Raw genomic sequence first — 20,695 nt, forward strand, 5'->3', positions numbered from 1 at the left:
CAATAATTCACAATAATCACACTATGGTAGGCAGGAAATCAGTCTTTTATTCAACTTTGAAAGAGTTCCAAACTAAGGGTCTGATCCTGCAAAGTGATTTGCATGGGTAGAGCTTTATATGCTTTTGTGGGATGTTTTGCAGGATCAGGACTGCAGGATCAGGGTGGGGGAAGCTTGCTGAGGCACTGTCCCAGAGAGGTATGCGCTAGAAAAAAAGAGCCTTCAAAGAGTCTGTCTTCAAAAGCTCCCCTTCTCAGGGATCCTAAGAAAATGCTACAAAACAACCTCCCCTAAAAGGAACTGCAGAATCCTAGGGATATCCTATGACTGTTCTCACTTCCAGCCCTTTTTCTAATTATCCTCTGTTACAGAGGACAAAAGCTGGGCAAATACTATTCACTGAGTAATTCAGCACATTGTGTGATTCTTTTCAAATTATTCAACATATATGTTGAATTATTTGTCCACCTCTACAGCTGGCCCCACATTGAATACTAGAATATTTTATATGCTTTGAACTCTCCCTTTGATTCCAATAGTCCTGTCCCAACTCTGCCCTTGTGTGTGTTCCCTGATAGAAGAGAAGATGGTCCACGTCCATGGGATGGGAGATGGTCCATGAGACAGTCTCTCTATTAACACATGGTCTACCCCAAGTTTGAGATTCATTCAAAGAAATATTCATCTCTGTAGTGCTACGCAGAATATGCCGCAAGATAATAACATACTTACTGCAAACATCCAGTCCGAGTAGAAGCAGATTCCACATACTGTTTCAGAGCGAGTCGGAATTCTTCTAGTTCTTCCTCTAGCACAGACATTTGACGCTGAACAATCATTATGTGCTGATAAAGATATTACAGTATTCATTGTCATGTGCCTCCTATCAATTCCATACATTTTAAACTAAGAAAATTGTCAGGTTCCCAAGTTGAGAAATCTATGGCCTGAATTCCAGATGTGCTGAGCACTTCAGCTCCCATCAGCTTCACTTGGGGTGATGGGTGCTTAGCATCTTTAAAAATCAAGCCCTAGGTTTCTCAAGTTGAGTATCTTCAAATCCATGATATCAAGTATATCCAACTTCATTTAGTTAAATGAAAAAAATGTAATCAGCATTCAGGCAGAGATCAAGTACAGCATAGAGAATTTAAAAAAATACTGATTGTACAGGAATCTTAAAGGGATACTCTCAGTTCCAATTTGCCTCCAAATTTAGCTTTTGTAAATATAAACTTTTATAAAATGTAAGACCAGCAGAAATGATATCATGTAAAACAAAACAACCCCTCCACTCCTACCCCCTGACATTCCCCTGCAGAGTTTGCAATCCACTGTTTTAGTGCTCTGGAATCTTAGAGTAAAATAATCTACATATGCTACAGGTTATTCTTGCACCAAGCTTGGCTGCTGCTCAAGTTGGGCACCCAAAATCTGTGGCTACTTTTGAAAATGTGTGTGACTTGTCCAAAGCGTGTTTCTAGTGTGTTGATTGTTATGTCAAGAAACAACAGTTGTTTGATTTTTGATTGTTATGTCAAGAAACAACTTTTATAAGAAAAGTAAACACATTTCAGTGGATGAATCAATACTATGCAAGCAGATGTGCAAGTTGAACCCAAGTCTCCAGATATGGAAGTTTGGTTCATTGACTTACTAGTACAACCTTTTGACCCCAATTGCTCACAGGCCCAAACCTTAATACTACAAATTGCACAACAAAAATTATTTAAGTTATGGAATACAACCCTATTTTTGATATATTCCAGTACAGGTTTTCTCAGATATATAATCAGGAAACAGGTGCTAGAGAAGAAAATGTATGTTTCTGCTTCACTTTGGATTAAGGCCTTGTGAAATTAAATAAAAGAAAGGCAAAAAAGATTTACAATGTGGTCATTATAGTAATTTTTTTAAGTGACCTGTTGAAAATAATAATTGAAACTATACATTGACTTGAAAAGTTTGTCCTCTCTACAGAATGAATAACCTTGATTAAAGGTAAAACTCTAGAAGAATAATTGGAAGTGGAGAAGACCCCAGACCTTTTCATCCTGAATTCTTGATGCTTATAATTCTAATATTCTAAGGAACTTGCATATTGGTTCATCCATTAATACCTGTTACTTTGCTTAGTCAATATTTCAAGAAATGATGCTTGCTTAACAACCAACTCAATGGAATCTTTGGTCCAGGCTTTGATTCCTTCCTGGCTTGATTATTGGTATGGTCGTCTCATTGATCAACTTTCATCTATACTATTTCATGAGCAAGCTATCCAGAATCATATGACTAATTTGATCTTTTCTTGTTAATGTTTTTCTCATTCGATTCTACTAAGTACCATCATTGGCTATCTCTTTTCGTGCATATTTGATTTAAAGTTTAACCTTGATATCAACACTGATTTATTTGGAAGATTTGCTCTTGTCATATACACCTACTTGTAATTTGTGTTCATTTCTGGATATGTTCTTAGTTTCTTTATTTTTATGATTCACTATCTCTGTTTATTATCTCTAAATAATGGGTATTTTCTCATGTCTTCCCAGTTTGGTGATACTCCCTCTTCCCAGAAAGCTCTGTTAGGTCTTGTTATTATTTCTTGTGCATTGAGGCTCTGCTGCAATAAAATAGATCCTTATTAGCTGAAAAGTGAGTGTGGTGATTTCAACCAAGCTGCAGATGGATTCTGGCTACACCACACAAAATTGGTCCACAAATGCCTTAATAAATTCACTGCCTTGAAAAACACTTACGGATTTTGTGTTTCCTTCCAAAACCTCTTCTTCCAGTGGCTCAAGTTTTAGATTCTTGTGATCAAGGGTGAAAGAATGCAAATATAAACACAAAAGATTAGCTGTGGCCAATGACTTAGACTTTTTTTGGGGTGGGGGTGGGGGGTAGACTAGGCCATTCCAAATCAGATTCTGCTATAGGCCTACTTAGAATGAAGAGTTTGAGCTAAGGCCTTTCTGCTTATTTATTAGTTGTTAGTCTGACATACAAATTGTTTGCAGAACCTCGCCCACTTCAGTGGCTGTGCAAGAGCTACAGGCTGGATCAAATTTAGCATTATATATATATATACACACACACAGAGAGAGAGAGAGGGAGATTTCAAATCCCATTAATAGCTAGACAGAGAAGCAAGTTGTTAATTTGTGATAAATCTGCTCAGTCACATTCATATTTTTAGATCTAACTCACAAAAGAAAAACTCTGAAGATGTCACAAACAAGAGGCAAGTAGGAATGAATGAATGAACCCTGAGATTTAGCATAATATAGATCTTATATAGGAGAAACTTGTGTAGATTTTATTCATAGGTAGTATTATGAGCAAATCCATTTATTAACGAGTCACTGCTAAATGTGCCCAAGAGAAGAAGGAAGCTCAATTAGGGCTTGAAGAGTCTTCCACAACTACTAGCATTCATAGCTGGGAAATCTTCCATACAGCCAACAGTGCAGTTACAAGAATCCACACTGCAGCAGTGAACGATATATAGGCTGGAGCAGTAGTTCCCAAACTTGGTTCGCGGCTTGTTCAGGGTAAGCCCCTGGTGGGCCGCGCTACGCTTTGTTTACCTGAGCATTCGGAGGTACAGCCACTCGCGGCTCCCAGTGGCCGCGGTTCGCCGTTCCTGGCCAATGGGAGCTGCGGGAAGTGGCGCGGGCCGGGCCACCACTTCCCGCAGCTCCTCTTGGCTCGGAACAGTGAATCGCGGCCACTGGGAGCTGCAAGTGGCCGTACTTGCGGATGCTCAGGTAAACAAAGTGTCTCGCGGCCCGCTAGGGGCTTACCTTGAACAAGCTGTGAACCAAGTTTGGGAACTCCTCTGCTAGAGGTTGTAAATTAGCTTCTAAACACATCTGCTGGATTAAAGAAACTTCTGGAGAAGGAACAGGCACAAAGTAGAACTGCACATGCATAGAACTACCTGCTTGCAATTAGTCTGATTTTCAAGCAGGTGCATTTATGAGATTGCAAATGTACCTACTTACTTCATATGCATACTACTAGATGTGGACATGCAAATCTTTGATTTGTGTGAACACATCTAGTAGTGCATATACAAAGTTAACAAATGCCCACTGATGATCAGGCCCTATAATGCTACACAAATGGGAATACTTGTAACCCAGTGGGTATGTCTACATGTCGAGCTGGAGGTGTAAATTTCAGCTTGAAGAGACATACCTGGACTTGCTCTGATCAAGCCACTGCACTAAAAATAGAGTGTAGTTGTGAGCTGCAAAGGGGCTAGCCACTGTGACTACCTAACTGTCCAAGAGCTAACATAGGTATGTCTCCTTGAGCTGGAATTTATACCTCCGCTTGAAGTGTAGACATACCCAGTGACAAATGGGTATTTTGCCACCAGAGACAGTTTCTTCACACTTCAGAACAAACAAGAAATATTTGTAATAAAGACATGAAGCAAAATTCAGGATTTGGCAAATTGCAACAGGCTACATTGTGGCAAATGGCAACACAGTGTCCGAGCTTCTTTGTGTAAGATATATTGGGCAATGACTTCTTAACCTTCGGAAGCAGGCATTTTGCCAGTGCAAACACAATAGGTGGTTAAAAGAAAACAGCAGAGGTGATGCTTTTAGTGGAATTTAAGTAAACATGGTATTTGCTGGAGCACCACCAACAGCAGGTGGCAGACTAAGTCAGTAGTGACATGACATTCACTCATCAACTGCTGTGTAATTGTGCATCTCATGCAGAATTTGGATGGGGAATCACAACATTTGTGAGGAAGCTATTTGTAATGGCTCTTCTGTCAGCACAGAGACTTCAGATAGAGAACCATGCAGGAAACTGCATCTCATTATACTTCCTGTGGCCTCCATATACTTCTCATACTAAACTCCAAGGACAGGAATAAAGCAAAAGAGGTGAAGAAAGAGATCACAGCATAAAGTGGCAACAAGTACTACTGCAGATTTCACCCTACTGTAGAATGAAATAGGCCAAATTCTGCTTACAAAATGTGTGGTATTTACATAACTGAGGGCAAAATTTGGCCCCAAAGTTTTGACAGGCTAATTTAAAGCATGTTAAAATTCCTTCTGTAAGTTTGAAAGTACAAGACTGGTCTAAGGTGAAATTCACCATTTGCAGAGGCCCTGCGTAAGGGCTATGCTCCACTTAAACCCTCCAAATAGATCTGAAGTGGGATTTAACTGACGCATAGACTTTGTGCTGGCCCTTCGCATAGGGGTGGCTTTCACCCCACTGGCTTGGTTGGTAGTGATGTGGTACCATATGACAACGCATGCTGGAAATGGGAAGAACTGTACAGATAAAGGTGATTTTGTTTTGCAGAGGATTTTGATATTTCAAAATTTACTGCAAAAAGAAATGGAGCTTTGGCTCTAGGGGCATCTAAGCTGTGGGCTCCAGAAACTTTGGGGTCCTTGGCTCAGGGACTGCAGGCTGCCTCAGAGCTGTGGGCCCTGGATGCTCAGAATGCCAAGGAGCCACAAGCCTGGGAGATGATGCTCACAGGGCTGCCAGGTTCCTAGCTCCCTGTCATCCCATCCGGTGTGCTGAAGGGGAGCTGGGAGCCTGGAAACCCCAGCTGAGTCAGAAGCTAGGGTTTTCACGCTCCTGGCTCCCCATCTGGCCACTTGGCAGGCTACCCAAGAGCCAGGTGGGCAAGTTCACAGAAAGCCAAACAGGGTTCCACTGGAACTTTGTCAAAATAGAACCATCTCCACAAAATGTTTTGATTTTGACCAATTGGCATTTTCTGACAGAAAACCCTGCCATCAGAGAATTTGTGACCAGTTGTAGTGGGAAGATTCAACCAGGAAGAGGTGAAGAACATCCCCCGATCCTATACCGAATGGACACTGGGGACCCTGTGCTTGCAGAATGGAAAATAAATACAGATAAGATAAATAAAATGTTATTCCCCAGAAACAAGTGAGTGTGATTTTTCATGTCTTTGCACAAAAGGGGTGTGAAGTCTGATCTGTTTGTTGTGAGGGAGCTGGGGACCGTGGGGCAGGAGGAACTGGAATGCTGGCATCATTAATAAGGCACCTTATTAAATATCCTTAGTAAGTTGTGGTGTGTTCTCTGCGGTGGATGCTTGTTCTAGTGGTGAGGTGTGTGACTCTGGATAGAGGAGAAGATAGTAGGTACTGTTAGGTGCCTTAACTTTTCATGCTCTTATGGTTTCGTGTTAGGTATGTTATGTATAGCCCAAACTTAACTAACAGAGGGTAGTTGATTTTCATATTAATGTATGTAAGCATTGTGTGTTACATAGATACAGCATGTGCATATACAGCAGATACAGATACCAACTCAGGAAAAAAGAGCTGTGAATATTCAGTGAAGTGGGTTTTTTTAAAATGAAATCATCAAATAGGACTAAGCAAGATGAAAGGGAGACATGGGCATTTAATGTGCTTTAGCTGATGAAAGAGAGACATGGGCATTTAATGTGCTTTAGCTCATGTAGCTGTTGTGCTAGTTGCTGTCATTATTAGTTGGAACAGCAGTGTGAATATGACATGGCAGGAAGAACATTTATGGTTTTAGGATTGCTTCAGAAATCTTTACTGAAAATAAGAGAGAGAACAGATAAAAGGAAATATATACCTTCTTTTCCAGCTTGTCAATCAGCTTCTGGAGTCTGTTTATCTGGGTCATCCATTGGTTGTCTTCCTCTAAGAAACCTTGAGAAACATAAATAATGAAGGATAAAATGTTACTGAAAGCTGGGATGTAATGTACTTACTTATTTTTATGTTGTTATAAATACACATTTAAGAATGTTTTGTTAGCTTGTAACTTATTTTGCATCTTGAAAAAAGACTAGGATGTATTTGATTGTTAATATTTGTTGATGCGTAACTAGTAAATGAAACTGAAACAATTTTTCCAATAATAGTGATTTCCTAAAACACATGATTCTTCACAGGATGCAGTAGAAACTACCGAGCTTTTTTATTTTTAAACTGAATTCTGCGTTACGTCCAGTGTTTTGAAACTCTGTTGGGTGTTGCTGGAATTGCTGAAACTCTGTTGGAATTTCTTGTTCTGGGAAATGAATCCAAGCCCTAACCTATGTTCAGATCAGAATGCAAGCCTCACTTTTTTGTTGCTCAAGCCTTCCCCCAGTAATGTTTCCACTACTTATAGTGAGTCAATGACAGGGAAAAAGAAGACAGGAAGGAGAAGAAAATAAAACACACACAAGTTCAGATACATGGAGCGGTGGAGACTTGAACCTTTAACTTGTTTAGCTCTTTGATAACACAGTGATTGGCAACTTAGGAAAGGGATCTCAACCTTTTTCTTAGTGTTGTCCACTTCTTAACAGAGACACTGTCTTGTGGACCATCTCTCTTCCCATTTGCTGTCACATGGACAATCTCTCTTCCCATTCATGATCACATAATTTCCCTGTGTGTCTTAATGCAATTTAACGGTTGGAAATTTGGCAAGCCTGCGCCATGTGACCAGCCAACTCTCTGAGGGCTCCATGGACTACCAGTGGCCCATGGACCACAATGTGGGTGCCACCAATTAGATGTACCTAATATAGATATTTTGCATATACCATTATATGTTTGTCAACCCATGGGGGTCACTGTTTTGGCACTATGAATACTGAACAGAGAACACAAGACAATAATAATTAGCTATATTTATGAGCAGTGAAAAAGGAAAAAATGGGACAATAGCAGAGAGAGAGATCTAAGATCTATTTTGTGATGCATGCATTACTTACTAAGATTAAATATCACAGTTGATGTTCAGAGTAAAAGGGAGGAGGAGAAAAAAGCAGGGATTGTAGCTGGAGACAGAGCCCAAATCTCCTAGGTCATTATGAAGATATTAGAAAAGTCAATTTTGCCTTACGAAAAAGAAACCTTGAAATTCCAAAATTCCAAATAGGAATTCTGAAACAGAAGGTGCTTGTCTAACAAAGTACATCAGACTAACTGTTTGAGGAAAATGCTATGTTAATGCTTTACAATTTCACAATAATTAAAAGTAGTCTGATACAGGTTTTCCACTGTATGCTGTAATTTAGAAATGTAGTAACTAGGGCTGTCAAGTGATTAAAAAAAATTAATCACAATTGCATGATTAATCACACTGTTAATAGAATACCATTGATTTAAATACTTTGGATGTTTTCTACATTTTGAAATATATTGATATCAGTTACAATACAAAATACAAAGTGTATAGTGCTTACTTTATATTTATTTTTATTACAAATATTTGCACTGTAAAAAACAAAAGAAATAGTATTTTTCAATTCACCTAATACAAGTAGTGTAGTGCAATCTCTTTATCATGAAAGTTGAACTTACAAACATAGAATTACGTACAAAAAACCCACATTCAAAAACAAAACAATGTAAATCTTTTGAGCCTACAAGTCCACTCAGTCCTACTTCTTGTTCAGCCAATTGCTAAAAGAAACAAGTTTGTTTACATTACGGGAGATGATGCCCTCTTCTTGTTTACAATGTCACCTGAAAGTGAGAACAGCCATTCGCATGGCACTGTTGTAGCTGGTGTCGCAAGTTATTTACATGCCAGATGCACTAAAGATTAATTTGTCCCTTGATGCTTCAGCCACCATTCCAGAGGACATGCATTCATGCTGATGATGGGTTCTGTTCGATAACAATCCAAAGCAGTGCGGACTGAGGCATGTTCATTTTCATTATCTGAGTCAGATGCCACCAACAGAAGGTTGATTTTCTTTTTTGGTGGTTCAGGTTCTGTAATTTTCGCAGCAGAGTGTTGCTCTTTTAAGACTTTTGAAAGCATGCTCCACGCCCCATCTCTCTCAGATTTTGGAAGGCACTTCAGATTCTTAAACCTTGGTTTGAGTGCTGTAGCTATCTTTAGAAATCTCACATTGGTACCTTCTTTGCATTTTGTTAAATCTGCAGTGAAAGTGTTCTTAAAACGAACAACGTGCTGGGTCATCATCCGAGACTGCTAAAACATGAAATATATGGCAGAATGCAGGTAAAACAGAGCAGGAGACATACAATTCTCCCCCAAGGAGTTCAGTCACTAAGTAATTATCACATTATTTTTTTAACGAGCATCATCAGCATGGAAGCATGTCCTCTGGAATAATGGTTGAATCATGAAGGGACATAAGAATCTTTAGCGCATCTGGCACGTAAATATCTTGCAACGCCGGATTGCCACCATGGCAGCCTGAGGAAAGAAGCTGATGCCGAATTGCCACTGCCACGGAAAGATGGGACACCACCTTGACAGCACAAGGACTGCTGCCCCTTTCACAGTGCCGCCCCAAGCACCTGCTTGGAATGCTAGTGCCTGGAGCCGGCCCTGGTCAAGAGCTCAGATGGAAAGAAGGGGGCTGCGTCAATCCCTCCCCATCATGCTCTGTAGTGTCTGTGTTGCATGGATGTCACGATCCTGAGATCTATATTTAGGCTGAGGATTCCTTTCCTGCACCTTTCTGGGTTAGTGACAATTCCAAAATTTATCATTGGCTTGGTACCCTCTCAATCTTTCTTTTTCCTAAGGCAAAATTGTCATTTCTAATTCTTCATATCAACTTAAGAGACGTCTGTGTGCCTCAAGCTAATGTCCTTATTTTTCCCCTCTTTCTTTCTCTCTCATAAACACACTTGCTCCCCTCAACCATGACACATGGTCATGCTCTGAGTAATGCAGGCAGCATAAACTTGTTTCTTGGAGCTTTTTTTCCCTCTGCATTAGACTCCCATCTCTTCCCATCACCACTATCTATAAATATAGCTAAGAAATATAGACTGGTGTTCTCAGTTCATAGCACAAAAACAATGACCCTACAGAATGGCAAAACAGCCATAATGCAGAGGAGACTTGGGGCTGTAACAGTATACTTATTTGTTCTGCTTCTACAGCTAGAGTTAATGGCTGCTGTATTAAATTGAAGATTGCTTTAAGCTATAATAGCACCTTTGTTGATTTGTACTTGCCGGTTAAAATTTTGAGGACAAGTACATGGCTGCCTTGCTTCTGTGTGTGTTTAAAATACATTTAAAAGTTGAAATGACAATACCTGTATTTAAATGGGGACTGTTTGGTGATAAGCTATTGGTCCTCTGAAATCTTCGATTTGAACGTTTTCCTGGCCACTGAATTGAGAGCACCTCCGGTTTTGCTGGTCCTTGTCTAAATAGAAACAGATAGTAGTTAATCCATGTGCCAAAGCCTCTGTCTTCCTTCTTCTGTCAGGATGCTGATTTAAAAAAAAAACGAGAGAGAGAGAGAGAAATATCTGTTGAGACTACTGAGTGATTTTCTAGGCTTTTACTGCTACAGTTAGCTGTGTCCACTTGGATACTCACCAAGGAGGAAAAAGAAGGAAAGTTAGTACCTCACAAATATCATATAGGGACATAAAATAGGTAGCATGTCTGTGCTGTGGTCCTGGTCCTGCACTGGGAACCACTATTACAGCCTTTGGATCTGAGCTGAACCCGTGATTTCAATGGGTCCCCATAAAGGCACTGGGGTCATGCAATCAGTTACTAATGAAGGATCAAAAATTATATGTTCATTTGAGAAGGGAAATTTTCTGTTTTAAATTCATGATAAATAACATTGTGAAAGGATTTTAATCTGGGATTTAGGAAGCAAAGAGGACCAGGAATGGCTAGCATAGAATGAGGGCCAGGTACACTAGTGAGAAGAGCTTTGTTGGAAGTATATCAGTTAAATAAAATATTTAATGCTATGGCTGCAGTTAGGATGGCTGATCAAATTGTTTCAAATAATGTAAGTTTGGAACGTAGCCATCTCTTTGGTTAGTGAATTGTTCTCAGACCAATCCTGATTTATATTCATTATTTGTAAGTAGTCTCCAAACAGTTTTCTGAATAAACTTCAGCCGAGCTATCCAGTTCCCCACTGTTTGTGACTTTGCAGATGCTATAGCAGAGGCAAAGAAACTTTGGGCTTGTCTACACACTGTTTTTTCTTGGAAAGTCACTAGGGACTTCACTACTGCTATTGATTTTACATGGAAGGCACTCAGGTACTACAGTAATGGGTGGTGGCGTTCTTTTGCTCTTTACTCAACAAATGTAACAGGAAGGAACCACCTGGGTATAGTGGGGACCACATAAGTATGTTTATTAACTATATATTACATGCAAAGCCTATGAACAATGCTCATGGCTGGCCTAATGGAAAATGGTGCCCTTTATGTACTGCTCCCCAAGCAGCTGGCAGCTGCTCAGCAGGCAGAGCAGCAGCAGATGGAGCTGGGGCAGTGCTGCAGGTGTCATACTGTTGGGAGGGCAGAGAGGGGACACAGTCCCCCTTTATCCTCTTCCCCTGCCTCCTGGGTGAGCACAGCCCTTCTGCAGACTCTTGACCATGGCACACCCCTGACCATGGCACCCTGGGTGGTCACCCATGTTACCCACCATTCAGGCCAGCTCTCACACTGCTGCTCTGGAAGCACTCTGATGGCTTGTGAAAAATAGAAGACAATGTTAATTAATAGAGGGTTCATTAACTATTTAAAGAAATACTACTCAATTCCTATCCACTACAGGCAGCAGTATAACCCCCCTGAGTTAATTAAATCAGTGCAATCCCCTAGTTTGGACACTCTTAAATCTGTTTAAGAGAGTCTTAAATTGGATTAGCTGTTTGTAATCAATTTAAACTAAACCAATTTAAGACACTTATACTTATATACTGGAGTAAAAAGAGTCCACACTAGAAGGTTGCACCCATTTAGCTGAATCTGTGTGTAGACCAAGGCTTTGCTACAACATAAATCTTTAAAGATGCAATTGGATTAGGACTTTTGTCACCAGCTCTTTAGCCCTTTTCAGGCTCATTTCGTCTCTTGTATGTCATGGTGATCTGTGAGGAGGGAACATCAGAACATAAGAACAGCTATATTGGGTTAGACCAATGGTCCATCTAGCCCAGTATCCTGACCAATGACAGGTTTTTCAGAGGGAATGAACAAAACAGGCAATCATTGAGTGATCCTCTGTCATCCACTCCCTGCATCTGGCAGTCAGAGCTAGGGATGCCCAGAACATGGGGGTTGCATCCTTGACATCTTGGCTAATAGCCATTGATGGACCTATCCTTCAGGAACTTATCTGAATCTTTGTTGATTCCTGTTTAAGATATGACCTTCATAACATACCCTGGCAACGAGTTCCATAGGTACTGTATGAAGTATTTCCTTTTGTTTGTTTTAAACCTGCTGCCTGTTGATTTCATTGAGTGACCCCTGGTTCTTGTGTTAGGTGAAGGGGTAAATGACACTTCCTAATTCACTCTCTCCCTGTGGCCTGCACCGCTCCTCGCAGCTCCCATTGGCTGGGAACGGCAAACCGGGGCCACTGAGAGCAGCAGGCGGCCGTGCCTGTGGATGGTCAATATAAACACTGTCTCATGGCCCGCCAGTGGATTACCCTGATGGGCCGCAGGTTGCCCACCACTGCTATAGGGCATTTAGGAACAGCTGTATCTAGAGTCCTAGACAAAAGATCTCCATATTGCTCCACCAGATATTAATAGAGATGGGAGTTGGTAACAAAATACTCTCATTTAGACCCACTGGAAACCTATTTGGTGCCATCAGTGACTTTGGGAAAACCAATAGCACAGGTGGACCTCAGTGGAAAAGTGTCCCAAATTCAAACTGAAAATAGCTTCATAAAATCACTTTGCTTATATTTTGATGTAAAGATATGGAAGTGAAAGGATAACTGTGATTCAAAACTAAACAAGATATCCAGGTCACTCTATTGTTCCTTTATGGTCTTAAACTTTTCTTCTTTGAAGATTTTGCTGTTTGTTTATACATCATAAATATCAAGCCATCCCATACCCCCTTCCCTTCTCTTAGTCTTAGACTATGTAAAAATCAGCATTCCTAACCCCCTTAGTTGCTCTGGGAAAGAGATCTGCAGTGCAGGTCAATATCCCTCTGTCACATTATTATTCAGGTGTCAGCAATCCCAGGATCCAATAGCAAAGCAAAGGAAACAAGGACCTGGCATTTCTAATATAAAAACATCAAGAGAAAACACATTTTAAAACATTCTAAATTTTGAAACAGTCTTTATCCGTCATAAAGCAGCATTAAGTGACAAAACCAGCAATTTGCTTTGCCATTCAACTTGAAAGGTCACCAAGAATATTCTGGGTAGCACTTTAGGACTAGTTGAGAAATGGATTCAGACACAGGTATAGTAACACGGTGATTAGGGAGAACAAAGGAAAACCTAGAGAGAAAACCCCCAAATATATTCTCAAATACAATGCGCTCCTTTAATGCCTGATTCTTCAAACCTTACGCATGTGGGTGGTGACACTGAAATCACTGGAACTACTCACATGAGTAAAGACTGCTCATGTGAGTAAAAGTTTACAGGATTGTGCCTTTAACATCTCAGACCCTGAGCCTGCAAACACACATATATGTGTAAGTATGCATTGGGGCTAAGTTAAAACAAAATCTGTGCTTATTGGGAAAGTACACATTTGTAGTAGATGTTAAAATAAAAAACAAAAAAACAAGCTTAGATTGTTTTATAGTTGTAGATGTAGCCTAAACTCAGCTGATCTTGATGTATACTGGGGCTAGGCAACCATCTATACTTGCATAAACCACCACAGGCAGTGTGTAATGGTGTTGATAGTAATAGGGCTTCAGAATAGGTAAATTTTGAAGGTCTAGTTACATGCAAAAATGTGGCTGCCCACTAGTTAAGGAGTGCATGAAAAAGGAACCCTATAACAACAATAATCTGAGCACTACATTGGATCCCAGTAAGTTTCCAAGGGGAGTTCAAGGTGCTGGTTTTTTTCTTGGTCTGCCAGAGACCAGATTTGTTAACTTTCTGGGCACTCTGCAAAGTGCATCTTTTGTCACAGGCATTTAGGGAAGTTAGGGAAACTTGTACATGGAGGGGCTAGGGATGATTTAGGTAGGGTCTCATGTTGTGATTGGGTAGAGTAGCCTTAGTTCTTGTGAGAGAGTCTATTAATAGGAAGTCTTGTATTTGGAAAGATTACTGAACTAAGATTGTACTGACAATGTTAGATTTCTTATAGTGTGTTTTATGTTTTGGGAGGCTCCAAAGAAATGAAATAAAATAAATTAAGCAAAATAAGCATCCCAAGTAGCAACAAAATGTCTGCACTCCCATAGATGAGGCAGTGAACCCACATGTAATCAGAGGATCAGAGCCTTAGAACCGGATCCTGCACTCCTACCTCTGGCAAAACTCCCATTGACATCTGACTACGGAGTGCAAGATTTGTCCTTTAGTGTCCCATTTATTCCCTAAGACTTCAAAATAAAATGCAAAATAGTCTTTGCAAATTCAGGGTATGTTAAGTGCATCTCACTGGGATATTTTTAGATCCACATATGATCTTAGATACAGTACTTTTATTTCTAATGCCACTTAACCCCTAGTTCCAGACCCTGACATACACCCAACTGGGGAAAACATTTAGTTTACCTTTCTTGACGAGTTTGCTCCTCTGTGGTTTCCATGGCACAATCCAGGGAGTTCTGGAGAGACTGCAGCTGATTCAATGTTTCTTTCAGTAAGAAACGAGTCACAAACTGTTCCAAGTTAGAGGCCTTTTGATAGTCCTAAAAATTACGCACAATATTGGGGAGAATTAGTTTAATAAATTAGAAATATGAGAGAGTGAAAAACCATTCTTAATTCAAAACAGGAGGTGCAGCTCTCCAAGAAAGCTTCAGCAGGCAGAAAGTAAAACTGACAAAAGTGTTCCGAGTGGGCAGGCAACATTTTGATTTTCCTGATGGTAAAATCAAAAATTTTCAGCAAAATGGAATTTCCCCTTGGAAAATTTTGGTTTTGAAAAAAGAATGTTTGTCATTTGAAAATCAGTCTGATGAAAAATTTGCAACCAGCTCCAAGCTTAATATGAATATAAATTCCACAGAGCCTCAAGGTAGCATATGCTCTTAGAGATTACAAAAGGATCCTTAGGGGCAGACTCACTGTGCAAAGTACCATTACAGGAATAGGGCTTACATTTGCCCCAGTAAAGAGCTGAAAGCTCATCTTTAATGAGAATAATTTTGCAATCTGTGCAGCAAATTAAGGGTGGAAATTACTATAGATTAATGGTCTTCCATTAAAACAACAGGTTACAGTTTTGTAACATATTCAAATAAATGTATGGGTATTGAGGCATGCAAGTTTGAGTTGTGTGGCTTGCCCCATAACCTCAGCCATGCAGAACACAATGCCATCCACACCCTCAGAAACAACTCTGACATCATAATCAAAAAGGCTGACAAATGAGGTGTTGTCGTCATCATGAATAGGTCGGAATATGAACAAGAGACTGCTAGGCAGCTCTCCAACACCACTTTCTACAAGCCATTACCCTCTGATCCCACTGAGGGTTACCAAAAGAAACTATACCATCTGCTCAAGAAACTCCCTGAAAAAGCACAAGAACAAATCCGCACAGACACACCCCTAGAACCCTGACCAGGGGTATTCTATCTGCTACCCAAGATCCGTAAACCTGGAAATCCTGGACGCCCCATCATCTCAGGCACTGGCACCCTGACAGCAGGATTGTCTGGCTATGTAGACTCCCTCCTCAGGCCCTACGCTACCAGCACTCCCGGCTATCTTCAAGACACCACTGACTTCCTGAGGAAACTACAATCCATCGGTGATCTTCCTGAAAACACCATCCTAGCCACTATGGATGTAGAAGCCCTCTACACCGACATTCCACACAAAGATGGACTACAAGCCGTCATGAACAGTATCCCCGATTAATGTCATGGCAAACCTGGTGGCTGAACTTTCTGACTTTGTCCTCACCCTTAACTATTTCACATTTGGGGACAATGTATACCTTCAAATCAGCGGCACTGCTATGGGTACCTGCATGGCCCCACAGTATGCCAACATTTTTATGGCTGACTTAGAACAAGGCTTCCTCAGCTCTCGTCCCCTAATGCCCCTATTCTACTTGCACTATATTGATGACATCTTCATCATCTAGACCCATGGAAAAGGAATTTCTTGAGGAATTCCACCATGATTTCAACAATTTCTATCCCACCATCAACCTCAGCCTGGACCAGTCCACACAAGAGATCCACTTCCTGGACACTATGGTGCTAATAAGCAATGGTCACATAAACACCACCCTATACTGGAAACCTACTGACCGCTATTCCTACCTACATGCCTCCAGCTTTCACCTGACCACACCACACGATCCATTGTCTACAGCCACGCTCTACGATACAACCGCATTTGCTCCAACCCCTCAGACAGAACAAACACCTACAAGATCTCTATCAAGCATTCTTACACTACAGTTCCCACCTGCTGAAGTGAAGAAGCAGATTGACAGAGCCAGAAGAGTACCCAGAAGTTACCTACTACAGGACAGGCCCAACAAAGAAAATAACAGAATGCCACTAGCCATCACCTTCAGCCCCCAACTAAAACCTCTCCAATGCATCATCAAGGATCTACAACCTATCCTGAAGGACGCCCACCACTCTCACAGATCTTGGGAGACAGGCCAGTCCTTGCTTACAGACAGCCCCCCAACCTGAAGCAAATACTCACCAGCAACCACACACCACACAACAAAACCACTAACCCAGGAACCTATCCTTGCAACAAAGCCCGTTGCCAACTGTGTCCACATATCTATTCAGGGGACACCATCATAGGGCCTAATCACATCAGCCACACTGTCAGAGGCTTGTTCAGCTGCACATCTACCAATGTGATATATGCCATCATGTGCCAGCAGTGCCCCTCTGCCGTGTACATTGGCCAAAGTGGACAGTCTCTACGTAAAAGAATAAATGGACACAAATCAGACATCAAGAATTATAACATTCAAAAACCAGTTGGAGAACACTTCAATCTCTTTGGTCACTCGATTACAGACCTAAAAGTGGCAATTCTTCAACAAAAAAACTTCAAAAAGAGACTCCAATGAGAGACTGCTGAATTGGAATTAATTTGCAAACTGAATACAATTAACTTAGGGTTGAATAAAGACTGGGAGTGGATGGATCATTACACAAAGTAAAACTATTTCCCCATGTTTATTTCTCTTCCCCTCCCCCGCCCCCATCCCTCACACGTTCTTGTCAACTGCTGGAAATGGCCCACCTTGATTATCACTACAAAAGGTTTTTTTCCCCCGCTCTCCTGCTGGTAATAGCTCACCTTACCTGATTACTCTTGTTACAGTGTGTATGGTAACACCCATTGTTTCATGTTCTCTGTGTATATAAATCTCCACACTGTATTTTCCACTGCATGCATCTGATGAAGTGAGCTTTTCTTTTTGCGGTTACAGACTAACACGGCTGCTACTCTGAAACGTGGCTAAGTTATAGATTCATAAATTTATAAGACCAGAAAGAGACCATTTTGATCATCTGCTCTGACCTCCTGCATACAACAAGCTATAGAATTTCACCAAGTGGTTCCTGAATCAAATCCATAACTGTTGGTTGAGCTAGAGAATATCTTTTAGTTCTTGATTTTGAAAACTTTAAGTGATACATCCCGAGGTAAGCTGTTCCAATTGTTAAGTAAAAATTGCATCTTATTTCCAATCTGAATTTGTCTAGTTTCAAATTCCAATCATTGGATCTTATATTTGGGTGCTAGATTTGGGAACCTTCTACAGTCAGAAATCATTTTGCCATGGAAGTACTTATAAACCATGATCAAGTCACTGCTTAATTTTCTGAATAGGTTTGCTAAGTTTATTTCATTTTTGGCCTATACCATTTCTAATATTTCATTTATTCCTGATATATTTTAAATATTCCTTCTTATAGTTGTTAGCCCTACAAGATGTAGACTTTTCATTGATACCTTTAGCTTCCCTTATCAATTGTCCGCATTTCATAACTTTTAATGTATAGTCATTGGAATCAACTTTCCCTAATTTCCTTTTTTATATGTTGGGTTTTTTAAAATCAATTAATTGTCTCTTAACCAGGAAGTTCATTTAACTGAAGCAGCCTTTTCTTGTGATTGCAGAATTGCAATTTTTCAAGTATCTAATAAAATATCTTTAAGCAACTTCCAATGAAATCTTCATAAACCTCTTTTGAAATGAAGGGCTAAGGACTCTGTTCTGTCTTTTGCTGCCTGTTTTCACTTATTTTCAGCACAGTGCACATTGTTAATATTTCTGTTTAATATTTGCATTTTATTTTAGTAAAATTTTTGTATCATGGATACAGAGTAAAGATAAAACAGCCCCCAAAAGTGTCATCTTGGCAGCAAAACAAAAATAAACCTCAAAACCACAAAGATCAATAAGAAATGAGAACTTTGAAAATATTACTTTTTACAAATGTCCCTATATTTAGGATATACTCACAAATCAACATGGCCTACGTTAAAATAATTTCCATGCAAAGTATCTTCTAAAATCTACATCTTTATATCTCTTTGGGAATATGCACAAGTGATTCACAAGGTAAAATATATATAATACGTATATGCAATAAACAAAGCACAGAACAGAAATGAATGCAATAATCATGGAAAAAAGAAGGTAAATTTCTAAAACATTAATTTGTAATCTTCCTTGAGTACTGAAGCCATGATTATACAATATATGGGTGCAGCCGTTTTCATCTGTCTTTCATTTGTCTTCATCTGAACCAACTTGTATTTAGCTTAGACACTCTGCTTCCTTCCCCAGACGTGAAAAAGGGGCTCTGTGTAGCTTGAAAGCTTGTACTTTCCAAAAACACAAGTTGGTCAAATAAAAGATATTACCTCATCTACCTTGTCTCTTTCATCTTCAAAATTCTTTACAAATGTATTCAATTCTCAAAGCAGCCCTGTGAAAGGAGGGAGATATAATTGTTTCCATTTTACAGAAAGTGAATTTAGGTGACGTCCTTAAAACCAATGAGGGAGTAACTATCAGAATTGAGATTAAAAACAAGATTTCTTGGGGTGAATCCCGACCCCAAATCTAGTTCCTTTTAGATGTGTAAAAAGGCTGGAGTGGCAAATAAGCTTAAGTTTGTGAGGTGTCTGGTTTTTGACTAGAATGTCCGGTCAAAAAGGGACCCTGGTGGCTCTGGTCAGCACTGCCGACCGGGCCATTAAAAGTCCAGTTGACAGTGCTGCGGGGCTAAGGCAGGCTAGTCCCTACCTGTCCTGTCTCCGCCCTTCACCCCAGAAGCAGCCAGCAGGTCTGGCTCCTAGGCAGGGGGGAAGGAGGCTCCACGTGCTGCCCCCTGCCCCGAGCACCTGCTCTGCACTCCCATTGGCCGGGAACTGTGGCCAATGGGAGCTGCGGGGGTGGTGCCTGCGGGCGAGAGCAGCGCACAGAGCCTCCTGGCCTTCCTGCCTAGGAGCCAGACCTGCTGGTCGCTTCCGGGGCACAGTGTGGAGACAGGACAGGCAGGGAGCCTGTCTTAGCCCTGCTGACCAGGAGCCACCTGAGGTAAGCACACGCCCCAGCCTCAAGTCCCAACCCCCTGCCCCAGCCCTGAGTCCCCCCAAGCTGGAGCCCCTTCCTGTATCCCAAACCCCTCATCCCCAGCCCCACCCCCCAGCCAGAGACCTCATCTTCCCTGCACCCTAACACCCTGACCCAGACTAGAGCCCACTCCCACATCCTGAACCCCTCATCCACAGCCTGACCCCATAGCTCGTACCCCCAGCTGGAGCCCTGACCCCCTCCTGCACACCAACCCCCTGCCTCAACCCACAGCCCCCTTCCACACTCTGAATCCTCTGGCTCCACCCCTCAGCCTGGAGCCCCCTCCTGCACTCCAAGCCCCTCATCCCTGGCCCCGCCCCAGAGCCCGCACCCCAGCCCAGATCCCATACCCCCCTTCCCAACTCCAACCCTCTGCCTCAACCCGCAGCACCCTCCCATTCTGCAAATCCCTCCGCACCACCCCCCAGCCTGGAGCTCCCTCCTATACCCCAAACCCCACTTTCCCAGCCCCACCCTAGAGCCCACACCCTCAGGCCAGAGCTGTACCCCCTTCCATACCCCAACCCCCTGCCTCAACCTTCAGCCCCCTTCCTGCACCCCAAACTTCTCATCCCCAGCCCCACCTCAGATCCTGCACCCCCAACCGGAGCCCTCACCCCCTCCCCCAGCCTGGAGCCCCCTCCTGCACCCTGAAGCCCTCATTTCTGTCCCCACCCCAGAGCCCACACCCCCGGTTAAAGCCCTCACCCCCTCCCACGCCCCAGCCCCCTGCCCCAGCCCAGTGAAAGTGAGTGAGGGTGGGGGAGAGCAAGCTACTGAGGGAGGGGAAATGTAGTAAGCGGGGGCGGGGACTCGGGGGAGGAAGGGGGGCTGGGGTGTTCGGTTTTGTGTGATTAGCAAATTGGCGACCCTAAATAAGCTCCATATCCATTCTGGGGAGTATTTCTCTGGTGTAGGCACTGTGGGCGACAGCTCTAAGGCTGCCTCCTGAGGACACAGGGGGTATGTCAGGGTGGGGCTGCAAGTGAGAATGGTATATTGGGGTAAAAGATTCCAGGCAGCACTGCAGCTGATAGGGCAGCCCAGGGAGGTTGTCATAACTTAGACAGGTCCTTTGTGCTGTCTAAATTACACTAGAGGCCTCTCCAGCTCCAGGAGCAACCCAGGATTGGAGGGG

The 20,695-nt window shown here is 41.9% G+C and overlaps 2 protein-coding genes across 5 annotated transcripts in view; one reads left to right on the plus strand and one right to left on the minus strand.

Annotated features, from left to right (window-relative positions):
• Nucleotides 1–20,695, plus strand: part of C2H8orf88 (chromosome 2 C8orf88 homolog) — a 68,641-nt gene that overhangs the window by 43,196 nt on the left and 4,750 nt on the right. The window contains exon 6 of one of the 2 annotated variants that reach the window (XM_037892322.2): nucleotides 5,775–5,952. The exons of the other annotated variant lie outside the window; for it this stretch is intronic. Within the exon in view, the coding sequence (XP_037748250.1) occupies nucleotides 5,775–5,801 (27 nt within the window). The 3' untranslated portion in view covers nucleotides 5,802–5,952. Of the gene's footprint in view, nucleotides 1–5,774; nucleotides 5,953–20,695 lie in introns of those variants that run through there. 2 annotated transcript variants of the gene reach the window in all.
• NECAB1 (N-terminal EF-hand calcium binding protein 1) overlaps nucleotides 1–20,695 on the minus strand; it is a 121,038-nt gene that overhangs the window by 9,726 nt on the left and 90,617 nt on the right. For all 3 annotated transcript variants that reach the window (XM_037892320.2, XM_043539364.1, XM_037892321.2), the window contains exons 6-10: nucleotides 14,526–14,662; nucleotides 10,079–10,191; nucleotides 6,628–6,704; nucleotides 2,760–2,813; nucleotides 733–845 (exon numbers count right to left, since the gene is read on the minus strand). In XM_037892320.2, the coding sequence (XP_037748248.1) occupies nucleotides 733–845; nucleotides 2,760–2,813; nucleotides 6,628–6,704; nucleotides 10,079–10,191; nucleotides 14,526–14,662 (494 nt within the window). The remainder of the gene's footprint in view (nucleotides 1–732; nucleotides 846–2,759; nucleotides 2,814–6,627; nucleotides 6,705–10,078; nucleotides 10,192–14,525; nucleotides 14,663–20,695) is intronic.

The sequence above is a fragment of the Chelonia mydas genome, chromosome 2 (genome assembly GCF_015237465.2).
Source record: "Chelonia mydas isolate rCheMyd1 chromosome 2, rCheMyd1.pri.v2, whole genome shotgun sequence".
NCBI lineage: Eukaryota > Metazoa > Chordata > Testudines > Cheloniidae > Chelonia > Chelonia mydas.